At 47.0% G+C, this 16,631-nt stretch overlaps 7 protein-coding genes and 1 long non-coding RNA gene across 10 annotated transcripts; 3 read left to right on the top strand and 5 right to left on the bottom strand.

Moving 5' to 3' along the window:
* The first annotated feature begins 75 nt into the window (after positions 1-75).
* Positions 76-4,225, top strand: LOC6592772 (nedd8-activating enzyme E1 catalytic subunit). Of its 2 annotated transcripts, none has more exons than XR_003408425.1 (2): positions 76-179; positions 260-326. XR_003408425.1 is itself a non-coding variant. In XM_002017978.2 (2 exons), exon 2 carries the CDS (start codon positions 2,775-2,777, stop codon positions 4,125-4,127), a length of 1,353 nt encoding a protein of 450 aa, XP_002018014.1. In that variant the 5' UTR covers positions 173-179; positions 2,767-2,774; the 3' UTR covers positions 4,128-4,225. The 2 variants fall into 2 exon arrangements, 1 of the variants encoding a protein (XP_002018014.1); XM_002017978.2 differs by lacking the exon at positions 260-326 and adding an exon at positions 2,767-4,225 and having other exon boundaries at positions 173-179.
* On the bottom strand, positions 146-2,544 carry LOC6592771 (rac GTPase-activating protein 1). The gene is made up of 4 exons (XM_026985420.1): positions 2,362-2,544; positions 1,365-2,298; positions 516-1,303; positions 146-457 (listed from the first exon to the last, which is right to left on the bottom strand). Exons 1-4 carry the CDS (start codon positions 2,438-2,440, stop codon positions 387-389), a joined length of 1,872 nt encoding a protein of 623 aa, XP_026841221.1. The 5' UTR covers positions 2,441-2,544; the 3' UTR covers positions 146-386.
* LOC6592773 (enoyl-[acyl-carrier-protein] reductase, mitochondrial) lies at positions 4,114-5,561 on the bottom strand. The gene is made up of 2 exons (XM_002017979.2): positions 5,153-5,561; positions 4,114-5,085 (listed from the first exon to the last, which is right to left on the bottom strand). The coding sequence occupies exons 1-2, from the start codon at positions 5,361-5,363 to the stop codon at positions 4,226-4,228; spliced, it is 1,071 nt and encodes a 356-aa protein (XP_002018015.1). The 5' UTR covers positions 5,364-5,561; the 3' UTR covers positions 4,114-4,225.
* A 573-nt stretch (positions 5,562-6,134) lies between these two features.
* On the top strand, positions 6,135-7,197 carry LOC6592774 (protein OSCP1). Its single transcript, XM_002017980.2, has 2 exons — positions 6,135-6,250; positions 6,312-7,197. The coding sequence occupies exons 1-2, from the start codon at positions 6,187-6,189 to the stop codon at positions 7,148-7,150; spliced, it is 903 nt and encodes a 300-aa protein (XP_002018016.2). The 5' UTR covers positions 6,135-6,186; the 3' UTR covers positions 7,151-7,197.
* Positions 7,198-7,545: 348 nt separating this feature from the next.
* Positions 7,546-9,783, bottom strand: LOC6592775 (SET and MYND domain-containing protein 4). The gene is made up of 3 exons (XM_002017981.2): positions 9,315-9,783; positions 8,133-9,256; positions 7,546-8,066 (listed from the first exon to the last, which is right to left on the bottom strand). The coding sequence occupies exons 1-3, from the start codon at positions 9,576-9,578 to the stop codon at positions 7,730-7,732; spliced, it is 1,725 nt and encodes a 574-aa protein (XP_002018017.1). The 5' UTR covers positions 9,579-9,783; the 3' UTR covers positions 7,546-7,729.
* A 239-nt stretch (positions 9,784-10,022) lies between these two features.
* On the bottom strand, positions 10,023-10,990 carry LOC6592776 (S-phase kinase-associated protein 1). 2 transcript variants are annotated; one of them, XM_002017982.2, is made up of 3 exons: positions 10,834-10,990; positions 10,226-10,769; positions 10,023-10,144 (listed from the first exon to the last, which is right to left on the bottom strand). In XM_002017982.2, exon 2 carries the CDS (start codon positions 10,759-10,761, stop codon positions 10,273-10,275), a length of 489 nt encoding a protein of 162 aa, XP_002018018.1. In that variant the 5' UTR covers positions 10,762-10,769; positions 10,834-10,990; the 3' UTR covers positions 10,023-10,144; positions 10,226-10,272. The 2 variants fall into 2 exon arrangements, with proteins under 2 accessions (XP_002018018.1, XP_026841766.1); XM_026985965.1 differs by lacking the exon at positions 10,023-10,144 and having other exon boundaries at positions 10,181-10,769.
* Positions 10,991-11,252: 262 nt separating this feature from the next.
* On the bottom strand, positions 11,253-14,559 carry LOC6592777 (Usher syndrome type-1G protein homolog). The gene is made up of 6 exons (XM_002017983.2): positions 14,499-14,559; positions 13,861-13,936; positions 13,611-13,754; positions 13,326-13,547; positions 12,242-13,267; positions 11,253-12,179 (listed from the first exon to the last, which is right to left on the bottom strand). The coding sequence occupies exons 2-6, from the start codon at positions 13,881-13,883 to the stop codon at positions 12,014-12,016; spliced, it is 1,581 nt and encodes a 526-aa protein (XP_002018019.1). The 5' UTR covers positions 13,884-13,936; positions 14,499-14,559; the 3' UTR covers positions 11,253-12,013.
* LOC113565097 lies at positions 12,021-15,159 on the top strand. Its single transcript, XR_003408436.1, has 4 exons — positions 12,021-12,080; positions 14,326-14,619; positions 14,783-14,843; positions 15,098-15,159. It is a non-coding gene; the product is annotated as an uncharacterized LOC113565097 (long non-coding RNA).
* Positions 15,160-16,631: the final 1,472 nt, after the last annotated feature.

Raw genomic sequence — 16,631 nt, 5'->3', positions numbered from 1 at the left:
CGTATCAATTCATTTATCAGCTGGACTTCCCTCGGGCTATCACAATTTGTTTGACTCCAACAAGGTGGGTTTATATCGACTAGAACTGGGGCTGTGCCCACGACATGCTAATTTTAGCATTGATGATAGAGAGTTCGATGACGTTTTTGATGCGTATTATACTTTATTGCTCATTTCGAGTAAGTATACTTATGTTAGTGTTAATAAAGTCTTCAATTTTATAATTGAAATGGTTAATTATAAAGAAAAACTTCTCTAGACAGTGTTAGTAGTGGAGTGCACATAGCTAGAGCTCCTCTCGTATGGCTGGCCGGAAACAAAAACTGAAATACTTGTAGTAAACTTAAGTAACGTGTCAAGGACTTTCGGCGGGGAAAGACCCATGTTCATTTCTTGTGGGCAGACACGGGCGGCGTCCCGTAGAACTTGCGCTTTATGGTCCCCTTGAAGGGAGTTGCTGTAAAAATACAAGAATTTTAATCATTGCAGTACGCTTAAGGCATTCATCTACTCACCATATATTGAAAACAAGTCCTTGTTGCTGCTGGGCACACGCTTGACAACAGTTGCTGGCGCACGGGGTGAGTCTATGGCAACATACTGCTCCCAAAATGCCACTGGTAGCTCGAGCAATGCTTTCATCACCAGCTTTTGCGTAAAGACCTCTGTGTAGATGGCATGTTGATCGGGATCCGGCGATGAATACCCCACAATGGTGGGTCCAAAGATAAGAGAGATGTTGTCGATCGGCATCTGTACCACAGGGCATTGAGCAATGCGCTGGAAATGCAGAATGAGGAAGGCTAGCGTATCCCGATTGGCTTGCGGCATCTGCTTTACAGACTTGTACAGCATCTCTTGGGACATTGAAGTGTCTGGATTTTGAACAGCGTTGGCAAAATCATTCCACTGGCCGGTGGGGATGAGAGGCTCGACGAGAGACCTCAGGAAATCCTTCACACAACAGCAAAGCACATAGATATCCGTGTTGCCCAAATGTGGGGTGGATTTGCCTCGCAAGAACTGCTCTTTGAGGGCTTTGTACTCCCGCTCCGAAGAGGACAAGCGATAAAGGCCAACTTCGGTGAGGCCACGCGCCTCAATCTCATTCACACAGTGCACAATCAGTGCTGGAATCATGGGCGCAATCGACGGGGCAAAATCACTGAGGTAGCCCGTCATTGTCTTTGTCGTTGGTGTTCCCGATTGGGGCACACAGCTGACTGTGAGCAGATACCGGCAGTCAATATGACAGCGCACTGGGCAGTCCCGACAACGCAAGCCAACAGCGCCGAACCGAATGCTGTAAAGAACAATATTGAGTATATAAACTTATATGGGGAAAATGGTTATATTTATCCTACCGCTTCTGGCACTGCACACAATTGTCACCGCGCAAGAACGTCTTCTGGCTGAAGGTGTGATTCCTCATCAATGGACGGTGCTGACCGGGTGTCCCCGATTCGGCTAGCACATGCGGAGCCATGGCATTCAGCGGAGTTAGTGGTGGAGCTGTGGCCTCTTTAAAGGCGGAGCGTCGAGGCGTCGATACCAAGCCATCGGCAATCCTCTCAGGGGCCTCATTCACTGGCAACGACTCAATGGTTGACTCTGCACGGATCACTCCCTGCCCATCCTGGGGTATGGTGACCTTGGTGGTAGCACAAAAGCGCTCAGCGCCCTGACCCACATTCACTGTATGCTGTTCCACGCCAATGCCAGCACCCGACCGCCGCATCTTACTCGTGGTTGGCGTGTGCGTCGACATGCTGCCATTCAATCCGGTACTTATCCGCGATCTCTTGTTGCCCACACTGGGGATCGGGTTCTTGGGTAACGAGGGTCGATGCTCGCGCCAGGACTTGGACCTGCGCACGTCTAGGAAGTCGTCCTCCGAATGTGTGATGGACATGTCCGACAGCATCGAGCCTGTGGAGTTGATATCTCCATAGGATTTGTCCTCCCTGTCAGCGTTTAGGGACTTGCGCTTCCGGGATGACGGCAATGTGTGAAGAAAAGCCAGCTTATTGCGCGTCTCATTGTTTAGATTGCGCTCGTGCCGCAACAGATCTGCCGCAGCCATTATCTTGCTTTCCATGGAGTCTCTTTCATGCTCGGCCTGGCGGCGAGCCTTGATCTCCATATCGATGATGCGTCGGGCGTGAAACAGCTTGCCTTCCAGATCACCCATCTTGGTAAGCGACTTATCCAGCTCATTTTGTATCCTCGCGGTTTCCGCCGCATACCCCGCGCACTTTTCATGGTACTGATCGAACATCCGCAGGAACCGTAGAAACTCTGCAATATTAACCTATGGCTAGCGTTCGCTCCACACAGACTAGATTCGAGTAAATTACTCACCCTCCTCAGCGGTCCCGTCGGTCAGCACTTCCATGCAATGCTGCAGATCATCAAACGACGCCAAGGTCGAAAGCGTCATTTTCAGTGTATTCCTTTTAACCGTAGATAGAAATCTCTGTACTGGTGCTACTCACGCACTGATTTAGACTATTTTCATACAAATTTGTATTCGTATCTGTATTTGTTTTACAATAAGTGACAGGCACGCTGCAAGGGACGCTATAATTTTTTCCAAGTGCCGTTGTTTTCAATTCAATGCAGCTGTCTATCGATAACAGGCGGCAACAGGGTTGCATGCCGTTTATTGGCAGTGTTGTACTGGACGATTTCATGTAGCGACTTACAGCACTAGTACTGCGGGAAAACATTTGGCTTGAGTTCGATTCGTATATTTATTTATTTTAGGCACAAAAATGTCTGTTCCTTCTCCCAATCCCGGTCTCAGCTTGCACAGCAAGCGCTGGAATGGTCTGCGGCACATATTGGAGCGCGAGGGACCATTCTGCAAGGATGACTTCACAGCCTCTCCTGACAACTTGGATTTCTTGCAAACGAAATCAAAAGTCCTAATCATCGGTGCCGGTGGTCTGGGCTGTGAGCTGTTGAAGGACTTGGCTCTGATGGGCTTCGGTAATTTGCATGTGATTGACATGGACACCATTGAACTGTCTAATCTGAACAGACAGTTTCTGTTCCGACGAACGGACATTGGATCCTCGAAGGCGGAATGCGCTGCGCGTTTTATCAACGGAAGAGTTCCCACCTGCCGGGTCACGCCGCATTTCAAGAAAATTCAGGACTTTGACGATTCCTTCTATCAGCAGTTTCACCTGATTGTTTGTGGACTAGACTCAATTGTGGCCAGGAGATGGATCAATGGCATGCTGCTATCGATGCTGCGCTACGAGGATGACGGCACCATAGATGTCAGCTCAATTGTGCCCATGATTGATGGTGGTACCGAGGGCTTCAAGGGAAATGCTCGTGTTATATTGCCAGGCTTCACAGCCTGCATCGAGTGCACTCTCGACTTGTTTCCACCACAAGTGAATTATCCCCTGTGTACCATAGCAAATACTCCCCGACTGCCGGAGCATTGCGTTGAGTACGTAAAGCTGATACAGTGGGATAAGGAGAATCCCTTCAATGTCCCCCTGGACGGAGACGATCCCCAGCACATTGGCTGGATTTACGAAAGAGCGGTGGAGAGGGCCAACGAATTCAACATAGCTGGAATCACTTATCGCCTCGTCCAAGGCGTCATTAAGCACATAATTCCTGCAGTAGCCAGCACCAATGCTGTCATTGCTGCTGCCTGTGCTATGGAGGTTTTCAAATTGGCCACCAGTTGCTACGACAGCATGTCGAACTACCTGAATTTCAACGATCTGGATGGCATTTACACGTATACCTATGAGCCAGAAAAGTCTGAGAGCTGTCTGGCTTGTAGTAACAAGCCACAACTGCTGCCCATCGAGGATCCCAATACCACCACACTGGATGACGTGATCAAGTCACTCTGCGACTCGCCTCGTTTCCAGCTCAAGAGCCCCGCTCTGACCACTGTGATGAAGGATGGCAAGCAGCGGACCCTCTACATGTCCACAGTAAAGAGTATTGAGGAGGCCACCAGGAAAAACCTTACACAATCCCTGGGCGAATTGGGACTGCAGGATGGACAGCAGCTGACGGTCACCGATCCCACTTCCCCTTCGGCCATGACCCTACAGCTCAAATATCAAGCAAACGAGGTGGAGATGAACTGAATCATATTCAATCACAAGATACAACAAATTTGTTCCGCATATATACCACATAATGTGTATACAATAAAGCCAAAGGCTAAGAGCCTCAATTAATCTAATTATTCTCTCATGTTTAGGATGAACTTCTTGCCTGTGAATCCCTTGAAATTGAGAGCTTCTGCTGCGGCGTGCTTAAACTTCTCCAGGGGCACCATCTCATGGGTGGGAGCCACGAATTTTCCCTGTTCCATAAGCTCGAATAGTTCCTTGAACATTTGTTTGCGTTCGGGTGCATCGTAGTTCTCCTTGGACCAGCGAGTCATCCAGAAGCCTCTAAATGCAATGTCTTTGAAAATTAGTGGTCCAGTAGCCACCGTAACTGGCTCCCGGGACATGCCCCCGTAGGTAACCATAACGCCGCAGTCATCCAGATGGCGCGACACTTCCGTTGCGCTTTTGCCGCCCACACAGTTGAACGCCAGCTTTGGGCGCTTGACCTTCCCGGTTTTAAAGATGTCACTGGTGCGAACCTCCGCCTCTGTTAGCACTGCCGTGGCACCCAGGCACTCCAGCAGTTGCTTCAGCTCACAAATCTCCGGGCGGTCGCGGACAATGCCAATGCTATTGATGCCCCAGGCGCGGCACAGTTGGTGGACAGCCTGTCCAACAGCGCTGTTGGCTCCATTCTGTATGACTGTGTCCCCCGGCGACAGCTTTACAAAGTCCTTTAGCATCCGATACGCAGTGCACGGATTGACAGTGACAGTGGCCGCCTCTGCCAAGCCAACTTTTTTGGGCACCGTCATAAGCTGATCCTGATTGTAGAGGCCATATGTGGTCCATGTCCCCAGACCTGTAGCCAGAGGTATAACGTGCTCACCCGCTTGCAGGCCCTTGACATTCTCCCCGACACAGATAACCTCGCCTACGAATTCATTGCCGGCCACGGCTGGAAATTTTGGTTTGACGGGATATTTGCCTAGCGAATAGAGTAATTTAACTATAATCTGTCCACCAGCATACGCTGTATGTGTGTTTTGGCTCACCCTGAATGGTATTAATGTCCGCTGGGTTGATGGGAGCCGCCAAAATCCTCACCAGCACTTGCTTATCCTTGGGATCGGCCAGCTGGTCCTCGACCAGCTTCAAGACATCTTGTGGCTCTCCGTGTTGGGTGTACTTCAAGGACTTGGCCACCACGGACATTTGCCGGCACCAATGGGCGGCGTGACCAGGACGAAGCGTTTGACGCAACATTATTTATAACAAAAAAAATGCAATTTTCCCTAGAATTTTATAACAGTGCTGGATAATTCTTGCTTGGAACGATACGGCGCCTGTTGCACACTAGAATTCTGTTTTGGCGCTTCTGTGCTCTTTCAAAATCAATCCGCCCCAACTTCTGGAATTCGCTAGGACTGCATGCACGCAACTTCCGACGTGTACTTCCTGCTGCCCTTCACTGCAGGTGCTTAATTCACAAATGGGAAGCCACATAGGAGCCGTCAAATTAGCATTGAAGTGTATTCCAGGGAACCTGCCATATGTTACGCTCGCTCTAAAATACGAGTAGCTAGATAATTCCCCCTACTAATGACACGAACGCGAAAACGTTTTAACTTTTTAGCCTGCTGCCATAATTTCCATAATAATTTCATTGCGTTTGCCATTGAGATATACTAATCAATAACTCTCCATGCAATGGAGTCCAAAACCCCACTCCCTAGGTGGAGGCCGCCGCACTACCCACACTGTGGTCATAATTATACACGTCGCCTGTCGTCGGCGTCGTTGTTTTTGTTTGTAGTGAAAGACGTTGCCGGGGCTCTCATAAAGCCGTCAAACATGGCAGGACACGGGGACCTCTCTGCACGGAAACGAAAAATCCAATAAACTAAATGTATGTGTGAATACTTTTTGAGGCTTGCGTGCCGTCGTCGCCGTCTTGGCTTAGTTTAGTTTAGATTCGACCCTTGCGCCTGGCAGTAGCCTTTAAACAATGTCCAATTTCAGTACGAAGCAGCACCAGCAGCTGAGTCCCCGTGCCAATGTCTTTATTTTGGTCAACCTTGGCTGCGAGATGCTCTATGTGATTGATCAGCGGCTGAAGGCGCAACAAATCGCCAAGGACAAGTCGGTACAAGGTGAGTGGGTGGCCATCCTTCAATGCGTTTGATCCCAAGCCTAAGTAACCGCTTCTGGCAGTTATCCACGATGTGACTTCAGTACTGCTGGATCCCAAGTTCATCGACTCCCTGCTGAACGGCTCCAAGCACAACAATGCCCAGCTCCTGACAGTCGAGCACTGCAAATTCATGCTGAACGATATAGCCACCTGCTCCGTGATGCGCATTGATGAACAGTCCATGGGCAAGCTCTGGAACCTGATGACCATGCTATACAAATGGCAGCTGTTCGTTTCCAGGCACCAGCACCATTTGCTCGAGATAACCTTCCGACACCTGGAGGCCATCAACAAGATGTATCCGGACTCCAAGCGCCACATGCTGATTGACTTTACCAAGAACACTCTGCTGGACTTTTGGAACGCCAGTGGGGAGGAGGCGCAGCTGTCCATTTACAATACCAACAAGGCCTGGTTGGAGTGCTTCAATACGAAAATATCGCTGCTGATTCGGCTAGGTTTCCAGGCCATGGACGGCAGCTTTTTCAAGGAGGTGGATCAGGAGTACTTCGGCGACTATGTCCAGACCATTGGTGACAACATGTACGTGAAGAGTGAGGAGGCGCATCAGCAGAGCGCGCGAGAGCCCAACAGCATGGACAAACTGGCTGCCCAGCTGAACATCAGTCCACTGCCTGCAGGCGAGGACCTGCAGCCCATAAATGCCCGCCAGTTCCAGGAGCAGTTTGAGCAGGCGTTTGGCAATGTTCTGTTCGATGAGGGCCATTCCTCCACCTCAACAGGTTGCGAGTTTGTGCAGCTCCAGACAGCTGCTCGGACAAACACGGAAGCCCCCCACAGCAGGAGGGACTCCATACTCAATCAGAATCTCATCGACTTGTACAGCAAGATGGCTTAGAAATTACGGAGATATTTACAATTAAAAAATATTGTATTTCTCATTTAGTGGGTGTTTTGTAAAATAATTATAAAAACATGTGTCGGTTTTATGGATTCTGTTTTGTATCTCTTTTAGCATGCTTCGAATAAATATTTTCTTCGAAGATATTCAAAGACGTGGACAAAATAAATCATCATTTGAAATTTTGAGCTTGCGACAACTGTGAAATGTTTGGTGTCTGGTCTGGTGTGCTGTTTGTTGTGTGCTGTGGTGCAAAGTAAAATAGAACCAAGGATATCGGTCGAAATGTACAATTACAAATTACAATAAAAGTTAAGTGTGCTCCTGGTGGTTGCTGGCGTTGCCTTTGCCCTAGAGTCTAGACTTATGGCAACAAAATGTATCGTAATTAATTACTTGTTTGCTTTTGTTTTTAATACGCTTCTTTCAATCAATCAGCTCCGAAAGAGTTCGTCCGTATGTGGGGGATGCGAAAGGAGGATGCAGGATGCAGGATACAGGATACAGGATACAGGATACAGGATGCAGGACACAGGATACAGGAGGAAGTGGGAGTTAAGTTAATGTCTAGTCAGATTACATTTTCGCCTTGAGCGGTACTGCATCCACCATGATATGCAGGGCCATTTTGAGGCACTCCTCGGCCGAGCTGATCTGCTCGCAGGGATAGGCGGCGCCGTATTGCGTAAGGAATTCACAGTACTTTGTGTAATTGCTCGTCGCAAAGTCATAGTTGTAGGCACCTAGCGACTTCATGTCCGTGTCGTCGGTGACCGAAGGAACTGTCGCCTTGTGCGGCATTCGACCGAAGGTCGGGTAGTCCAGTTCGCAGCCCTCGCACTTGCAATCGAATCTGTACTGCATGGAGAGAGTGTCTAGCCGCTGCTGCTTACTGAAGACCGCAAAGTGGGCGCTGCATTTGAGAAGACGAGTTAAAGCTTAGTCGTGCCAATGTAAGGTTTTATGGTTAATCACTCACCCATAGTTGTCGTAGAGAACATTCCCCGCCTTGATAGGCCTAAGGACGAACAGGTATGCCTTGGTTCCTTCGTAAATTCGGAGGGTGTTGGGCGCACAAGAGTGATTCAGCAGCGAAAGGAAGGCGTAGGCACCCGACGAGTGCGTTTGATCGTCCTTGGTCTCGTTCACCTGTTCCACAAGATCGATGCCATGCATATTCGAGGGTGATGTTTGCAGATGCCTGAAGAGTAGGTCCGTAAAGAAGTTCCTCCCATCCTCGCCGCCCAGAAAGTCCTTGAGCGGCGTATACTCGATGATGAAGTGCTTCAGCACGGCACAGACAACCGAGCGCTGGAAGAGATCAGAGACGGATCGCAGATGCTGGTTAGTGACAAGTCCGTGGATAGCCCGGTAATGCTCCTGGGCAGACAGTTGGCTGTAATCCAAGTCGAAGGCGCACTTGTGCTGGTTCTGCGGCTGCTCACAGAAAGCCATCAGCTCCTCGATACTGGGATACAGGTCCAAGGCAGCCATGGTGGTCCGCAGGGCGATGCCGTGGATCTTGTTGAACATGCGGTGCAAGAAATCGATGATTGGACACTCGAAGCGATGAAAACTGGATGTGGCCCGAAGCTTGCACTCCTCGGAGCAAAACATGACGGAGCAACAGCTATCGCAGGGAATGAGGGTCAGGTAGTTCTCCCGCTTGCAGGTGGCACACCGAATATACCGCATCGGGGGCAACAGAGTCGAGCAGAACGGCTGCTCGACAGCAACCAGATCGCCAACCACCAGATCCCGGTTGGTCACAACGAAGCGCCCTTCGTCGGGCGATTCCCTCAGCTCCAGGCAGTCGGCAATGTACGGGACTTGGGCATGGGAATCGAAGCTCAGCTTGAACTCGTGAGGAACCACATCGGGGGGCTGCTGCTCTAAAAGCTGCTGGCAGTCACGTTCTCGCTTGTCCAACTTGTGGCTTAGTCTCGCCGGGTAATTCGCCTTCCGGGCCAGCTCAATATTGGCCAGGCAGTCCCTATAGCGCTTCCATTCGAAAAGAACAGCCGACCGATTGGCATAGCCTATGGAGAGATGCTCTGAGTTGGGTTCGGCAAAGCAAATGCTTTTGTTGTACAACTCCAAGGCCTGAAATGTAAGAGGCAGGAGGTTAGTTCAACTCGATTTGGGATGAGGATTGACTCACCTGAAAGTATTTCCTGTTCTTTAGGGAGAACTGCTCGTTTCCAAGCATGCGGAATTCGACACTCCTCTTGTTGCACTTGTCCTCTCGCAGGGTCACGTTCAGGAAGATCTTCTCCATGTACTTGAAGTCGATCAGAGCGTGCTCGACAAAGTTCACTTTTGAGTAGTTCTCCTTCAACTCGTTAAACTTTCCCGAAATTATGCCAATCAGCTTCCAGTCGTTGAGCTTCTTGACCAGGTCGTCGCTCACGTCGTACACGTCCATTGCTCTTTATTATTTATCCCCAGACGTTATGCACATATACCAGCTCCCGGCTCCTTCCTTCCTTCCGCGTGTTGACGCCGCCGCCTGTTTTTTCAGCCACAAAATCGGTTTATTCTCCCCTCTCCAGATGCCACGCAATTCTTGTGGCGCACGTGTGGACAGTTAATTTGCAATTTCACAGATGATTTAGATTTTCAAATATTGCAAATGGATGCAATTCGCATTTTTATTTTATGTATTTTTTTTATTTATTTTTTTTTGGCCAATCTTCGCTAGCAGTGACCGTCCGACACTACGAATATACCGAAATATACCATCTCATTCTCAAAATATACCGAAGAATAAAACGAGCTTAACCCACCCAACCCCCCTTTTAATTAAACAGATACGCAACTCACATTTCTCTTTACGTGTAAAAAACGCTTCGCTACAATATCTTTCACTTCAACTGCGCTAAAATTCCTTCAGTTTCATTATTTTTGCGGAAATATATAAACACCCCCCTGCACGACATTGGATTAATCGATCGAAATCTACTCATCTCTGCGCCTGAAATGTCTGGAACACTATCGATAGCAACAACAACATTGCCATACTTTTTTATAAGCGGTAAATTATTTAATTATCAACAATAAACATTACGTTACCATATTTGCTCACTTGGGCATGCCAATGGCTCCGGATTGCGTTGGCTTCACTTATCCTCGCACCACTCGTTCTCTTTACGCACCTGCTCCTCCTCAGATGGCGAGAAGTCGTTAGTTATACCAAATGTGTCCCGGATGTCTTGGGGAGACTTTCCCCCCTTGATCATATTGGCGACTGTTTTGCACGTCACATCCAGCAATCCCTGAATGTTCAGATAATTGGCAGCCAAAATCAACTCGAACAAGGTACCCTGGTCCACTTTCAAAAAGTCCGCATCCCATGACGAAATGTCATCGGTGCGCTTCTCCTTGTTCTCGTCTTCTTCGGCCAATTCGGCGTCGTCCTTGTGGTAGGTGGCCCAATGGAGCACCTTCTTCAAAATTAGCGAGTTGACATTCGGCAAGGGCAGCACGCTATTGTCGCTCTCATCGCCCAGATCTTCGAGAGCAGTCTTGATGGTCTCCGAGCATTTGGCGATCTCCTGGTCCGTGTCGAAAATTTCTTTATCAGATGATTCCAGTCGAATGATGGGCATTGTGATAGCTGCAATATTAACAATGTTATTCGAATTTTAATCTCAAAGGGCCTTTTTCTCCCATTTTCTTACATATAAGTGTACTTTTTAGCCGCCAAAAATATATGAAAGAGCACCAGACACTGCCGACACCTTAGCTATGGCCTACTGGCTAAAAATAAGATTCCGTCGCCTTCAACTTGAACCAAAGAGGTGCTGCAAGGTTTGCAGACGGTGCTAGACGGTGAAACTAGAAAATTTTACAATATATTTGTCACAATAATTTAGAAATTGCTGAAACTTCAGGCGACACGGAACTTGTGTTGTGTTGGAAAAAAAGTGGAAGTAACCTGTACACACTCACACCTTAGACACTGATTTAAAATGAAGCGGCATTAAAAAGGGCTGCAGCTCGCTAACTGTTCCCTTGTTTTTGTTCTTAACACACTCAACCCCCTAGATAATTGTGACCGTATGCCAAGACAACGATCAGAGAGAATCGAACTCTTTAATTATATTACATTATTATATATTACAATGTAAAATTTACATATTAGTACACATTAACTGTTAAACCTTTAATTTAAAAAACTTAAACCAAATTCTAAGGTTCTACCCAAGATTGCCAATACCATATCTGCAACCACTACTACGGCCTGGAAAAACACGTCTATAAAGTCTGAGCCTTCAAATGTGGCAATGAAGCGGAATGTGAGCACGACTAGGACCACAATAACAACAGGCCAGACCAGCGAAAACAAGAATCGCGCGGCCCAGATAATCAAATACCAAGTGATCACGAAGAACAGTATGTAGCCGATGAGCGTTCCCAGGTCCGGCGAAAGCGACGTGTTCTTTACGAAGTACTCATAGATAACCATGTGGAATGAAAGGTCTCGCCAGTCGCTAGTGTCCTGAGAACTGCGAGCGTTGCTGTACTCCATTTCAAACAAATTTTCTTTTTCCAGTTTATTTTCCTGAGATCTATGAAGACGCACACTGGCCGGGAGGCTTACTTTTTGTACCGGCTTTTAATGTGATTCACAAAGTTTAAAATGAAAAAATGACAACAAAAACTTTGCAAAAATCAGCTGTTCTGCGATAGTGTGATCGGAGAGAATCTAGCCCTGCAGAGTCACAGCACAGTCAAGGTGGTGAATCTCTGAATGCTGGAAAACTGGCTGCTATGAAACTCTTGCTAATTTAATTAAGAACGGTTGGTTTTTTGATTTGATATATTAGATTCGAATACATAAAAACTAGACGCTACGAACTAGAGGCGACTGTCTAGCATGGGGCCAGGATTTGCCAAGGCGTTGCGTCGCTCCTGGATGGCAAAGGTGAGCTTCCTGAACGGTCCCAGCGGCAGGCCAAGCGACTTGATGTCCCCCTCTGTGAGCAGCATTAGTGTTTCCAGGTCAATCTCTTGCTTTTGAAATCTGAAAAACACCGCTCGATAGGTTAAATGAGAGCAGAAAGAGATGGAGAATATATTACTCACACTGGGAGGTACTCCTCCAAGGCCCAGACAGCCAGGAACCGCTGCAGGGCACTGCACATGGCCTCCTGATCGTCGTCCTCATCTTCGCTGTATATGTCGTTGCCACCGCCCTCGGAGTCCGTGTCGTCGGATAGATTCAGGTACATGCGCCCCTTGTTGCCGCCAGAGCGTTCCTTGGCGTGATTGCCGTTGCCGTTGCTACCGCCAGCGTTGCGCATTGTCGAGGTTGAGCTTGTGTCTGTGTGCAGCTGCAGTTGGCTGAGAGCCGCCGTCACCGAGCGCCTGAATGCAATGCTGCCCAGCATTGTGGGTCTGTCGAAGAGGCCGACGGGTCTCTGGCGACCCAAATCCTCGCTCAGCTCCTGCGTCAAGGGGCTATCGCCAAGAATGTCGGGCTGGGAAAAGGAGCGCGATAGCGCCGAACTGTAGCCTATTCGGTTCTCGTTGTGGTCTGGCTCGTCGATGCTTGACTCCACCTCAAACACGTCCGTGATTTTGCCGCGCTTGCCAACGCTCTCCTCGGTGGAGCTGAAGGTTCCCACGTACAGCACCTCGGAGTCGCGCTGCAGGCCCGTCAGCGAGGTTATGGTCCGCTTACCATCCGGCTCCAACTCACGCACTTTAAAGCCGCCGTCTCCGTCGCCAGCCACCTTCGAGTGGGGACAGGCGCTGGTGTGTTGCCTCTGCAAGTGCGAGGGCCTCTTTTGTACTGTTCCCACTCGACTGGCTATGGTGGAGCCACCACTGCTGCTGCTCCCGCTGCCCACCAGATCACTGAACTTTGTCGGCGCTGGAGCTGGGGCTGGGTCGCGTGGTGTCTTATTCAGGTTGCCCTGGCTGGACCAGATCTTCTGCTTGAGCGTGGACAGCATGTTACTGGGCTTGCTGGTGCCGTAGCTCGTTGCGTTTGGAGGACTGGCATCACAGTAGTCGGTGTCCTGCCGCTGCTGCTGACGCTTCATGTACTCACGGACACGTTTCTCGCAGTTCTTCTCGGCCAGCTCCCTCAAAGCCCGGGACTTCTTTCTAAAGAGGAAACACATGGATACACTGATGATTTTTGTATGATTTTATATGAGCATACTTTTCATTGGCCTCGAATTGGGCTGTGGCCGCGTCCAGGTATCGCAGGATCTCGTCCCGTCCGTTAATAGCCGCCAGGTCCTTCGCACTGTGCTTATCGATGTCCAAGGCGTAAATGTTTACCCCAAATTTGACCAAAAAGTCGACGCAATGCAGATGCCCCTTGGCCGAGGACAAGTGAAGGGCTGTGTTGCCAAATTGGTCACATTTATCGGGGTCACCGCTATAAAGTCGAATGGGAAACCCGTTAAAACGAATTTTGTGATGGGACGGTGCCGATGCTTACCCTCTCCCACAGAGCAGGCGAAGTGCATCCAGACGTCCCTCGAAGGCCGCCCACATTACCGGCGTCATGGAGTCACTGTCCTTGGCATTCGTGTCCTTGCGAGTGGCCACCGACAGCACGTCCAGCAGCCCATCTTTGGCGGCTCTACGGCCCAGGGGAGAGCAGATTTGAAAAGTTAATGAGTCTTGTGCATGCCAAGGCGATAAGATAGAACGAAATTAATTGCATGTATGCTACGAACTACACTCACTTATGAAACCGGTCTGAAGACATTCCCGGCTGCCTTATCAATCAGTTGTTCCGCTGATGGGACTTCTATAATCGAACTGGAAGGAAATACCTACATGTTAGTGGGTACTTTAATATATTTTCCATCCTTGATGCCCCACTTAAAAAAGAACTGGATCAGACATCATTCGAAGCATCGTCCGCGCTGCAGAAACTGAGTTTCCTCAGAGAAACAAGATGCTAAATACCAGGCACATGAGTGTACCAACTTTCACATTCAAGGGGATGCATTTAGACAGTGGCACAGGCTCTGGAGCTGATGCTGACTGAGGTGGGACAAAATGCGAACGATGTGAACGTCAACTAACAACGAACTTTCCTACACATTCCAACGAAATGTACGGCATTGGCCTATGGGATTTACACATGAATATGTTCCTTTTTATTATTAAACGTGAGCATGTATGGAAACTCTCTCTCGTTACAGGGCTAATTAAAACCAGTTAAAACAAAGATCATCCAAGCAGTCCGCAGAGCAGATTTCGTTTTACCTTTTCACAAATATACTAACATGGACTCATACGCGGACAAATGTTCACACGTTGTTGGCCAAAGAACAGACACACACATAACACATATACCAAGTCTTGGCTTACATACCCGAACAACCGACCCAACTACCAAGTTCAGTCAACCTTGCTGGCTGGTTTTGGAACTGCCCAAAAACCATCTATTGTGCAGTTCCGTCGAAGCAGTCAACCATTTACAACGAATACACACAGTAAGTACATATGTATGTACATACATATGTGCTGTTTCTTGGCAGAGTTCAAGACCGCTTTTCCCATGCACTGCACCGAAACAAGTGGGATTTTCCCGCTGAGCAACTAACACTTTTCTTTTCTTTTTATACTTGGCTAAAAGTTTTCTTTTACAATCGCTAGAATACACGATCACGACGAACACGTACTACCGGAAGCACTGCTGAAATGGTAACTGAAGATGGTAAGTGAAATTGGTAACTAGTTGGCTTAAACTTGAGAGCAAACAAACGCCTTTTGATTTTTGAGAGCGCGGCAGTGGCGTTGCCACTCTGGGCGACGAATTATTTTCAAATGTATATTAATGAAGAGATGGTATAGAAACTTATTTACGCGGGTTTGCAGTTTCGCACTCTCAAATCGTACTTATGTGTATAATTTATTCCAATAGATTGCATTTAAATTCTTTTCGCTCATTCACTTTTAAACAATTTCTAGTTGGCGCGCACCTCTCGGCCAAGAATATGTATCGCGATCGGGATATTTCTTTTTTGTTGGACTTTTTCGTTTAAATCTTTTTTTACAATAAATACAATAAAATCAAGGATTAAAAACCATCCAATCTTGTAGAAAATTTATTCATCAATGGGATAAAACTATGTGGGCATAGATAAAGGCCCGGTTGACAACATTTAAATACTTGTCGCTCACATTCAAAAAAGTTAGATTTGGCGCGCACCACTCGGTATATTTAGAAAATGAGACCGTATATTTCGGTGCTGTTCTGAGGGTCATACTGTAAAAACTGGTTTTCGCCGCGCTCCCATATGATATTTTTGTCAATTATTAATTTAATTTTCAATGTTATATAGACATCCAATAAAAGCAAGTATTTCGAATAGGCCAATCATGTATAGAATTGATTCATCAATCGCACAAAATTAAGTGGGCATGGCTAAATGTTCCATATAGATAGTATTATTCAACGGAACAAAGAATATGAGGAATTGGTCGTTTTTTGAATCGAATTTAAATTCGCCGCAGTTCGCTTTAGCAACAATGAGTCCCATTCCATACACAATGTTGCGGCAACATACACTTGAAAACCGTTTTTTGGTCAAAATAAAATACTTACAAGCAATTTAAAGAAGCAATCTTGTACAAAATGTATTTATCTATGGGATAAAGCTAAGTGGGCAAATCTATATAGCGATTCGCCGCAGTTTCGCTTTTGCAACAATGAGTCTCATTCCATACACAAATGTTGCTAATTTACCAGCAACACTGCAACTGTTTTTTTGTTGAACTATATTGCTTAAACCTTGTTTAGTCAATATACAATAAAAGCAAGGACTAAAAATCGGCCAACCAAGTAGAAAATTTATTCATTAATCGTATCAAATTATGTGGGCATAGATAAAGGCCCGGTTGACAACATTTAAATCCTTGTCGCTCACATTCAAAAAAGTTAGATTTGGCGCGCACCACTCGGTATATTTTTCAAATGAGACCGTATATTTCGGTGCCGTTCTGAGGGTCATACTGTAAAAACTGGTTTTCGCCGCGCTCCCATGTGATGTTTTTTAGTGCTAAATGGTATTTTTGTCAATTATTAATTTAATTTTCAATGTTATATGGAAATCCAATAAAAGCAAGTAAATGGATGTTATAGAATTGTGAATACGTTTGTCTTCCAAGGCTCAGTAGGTATCAGGATCTACATAAATTTATACAAGATACTAATAATGTACTTGAATATGTCTAAAGAATATCAATTTGAGAAAAGGTCTTTATAAATCACGTTTCATCTTCATATAAAATTAACGAAATAGGGTATAAAAATGCCTATACACGCATTATGTCTTCAAATACCAGCAACATTGCGACTCTTTTTTTGTTGAACTATTTTGTTTAAACCTTGTTTTAGTCAAAATACAATAAAAGCAAGGATTAAAAACTATCCAATCTTGTAGAAAATTGATTCATTAATCGTATAAAATTATGATGGCATGGCTAAATATTCTATATAGTT

The sequence above is a fragment of the Drosophila persimilis genome, unplaced genomic scaffold (genome assembly GCF_003286085.1).
Source record: "Drosophila persimilis strain 14011-0111.01,24,50 unplaced genomic scaffold, DperRS2 tig00000002-arrow-pilon, whole genome shotgun sequence".
NCBI lineage: Eukaryota > Metazoa > Arthropoda > Insecta > Diptera > Drosophilidae > Drosophila > Drosophila persimilis.
The sequence above is the reverse complement of the archived record's forward strand: the minus strand, read 5'-3'. Positions and strand labels throughout refer to the sequence as shown.

Coding starts and splice junctions, on each gene's coding strand:
- LOC6592774 (XM_002017980.2), top strand. CDS start 6,187: ATGCTCTATGTGATTGATCAGCGGCTGAAGGCGCAACAAATCGCCAAG. Junction 6,251..6,311: donor CAAGGACAAGTCGGTACAAG/GTGAGTGGGTGG, acceptor CGCTTCTGGCAG/TTATCCACGATGTGACTTCA.
- LOC6592777 (XM_002017983.2), bottom strand. CDS start 13,883: ATGTCTTCAGACCGGTTTCATAA. Junction 13,755..13,860: donor TCTTCAGACCGGTTTCATAA/GTGAGTGTAGTT, acceptor CCTGGGCCGTAG/AGCCGCCAAAGATGGGCTGC. Junction 12,180..12,241: donor TTGGAGGAGTACCTCCCAGT/GTGAGTAATATA, acceptor GGTGTTTTTCAG/ATTTCAAAAGCAAGAGATTG.
- LOC6592775 (XM_002017981.2), bottom strand. CDS start 9,578: ATGGACGTGTACGACGTGAGCGACGACCTGGTCAAGAAGCTCAACGAC. Junction 9,257..9,314: donor AGAACAGGAAATACTTTCAG/GTGAGTCAATCC, acceptor CTTACATTTCAG/GCCTTGGAGTTGTACAACAA. Junction 8,067..8,132: donor GTTCTCTACGACAACTATGG/GTGAGTGATTAA, acceptor TCTCAAATGCAG/CGCCCACTTTGCGGTCTTCA.
- LOC6592772 (XM_002017978.2), top strand. CDS start 2,775: ATGTCTGTTCCTTCTCCCAATCCCGGTCTCAGCTTGCACAGCAAGCGC.
- LOC6592776 (XM_002017982.2), bottom strand. CDS start 10,761: ATGCCCATCATTCGACTGGAATCATCTGATAAAGAAATTTTCGACACG.
- LOC6592771 (XM_026985420.1), bottom strand. CDS start 2,440: ATGACGCTTTCGACCTTGGCGTCGTTTGATGATCTGCAGCATTGCATG. Junction 2,299..2,361: donor CGACGGGACCGCTGAGGAGG/GTGAGTAATTTA, acceptor TTAATATTGCAG/AGTTTCTACGGTTCCTGCGG. Junction 458..515: donor GGACTTGTTTTCAATATATG/GTGAGTAGATGA, acceptor GTATTTTTACAG/CAACTCCCTTCAAGGGGACC.
- LOC6592773 (XM_002017979.2), bottom strand. CDS start 5,363: ATGTTGCGTCAAACGCTTCGTCCTGGTCACGCCGCCCATTGGTGCCGG. Junction 5,086..5,152: donor GGACATTAATACCATTCAGG/GTGAGCCAAAAC, acceptor TCTATTCGCTAG/GCAAATATCCCGTCAAACCA.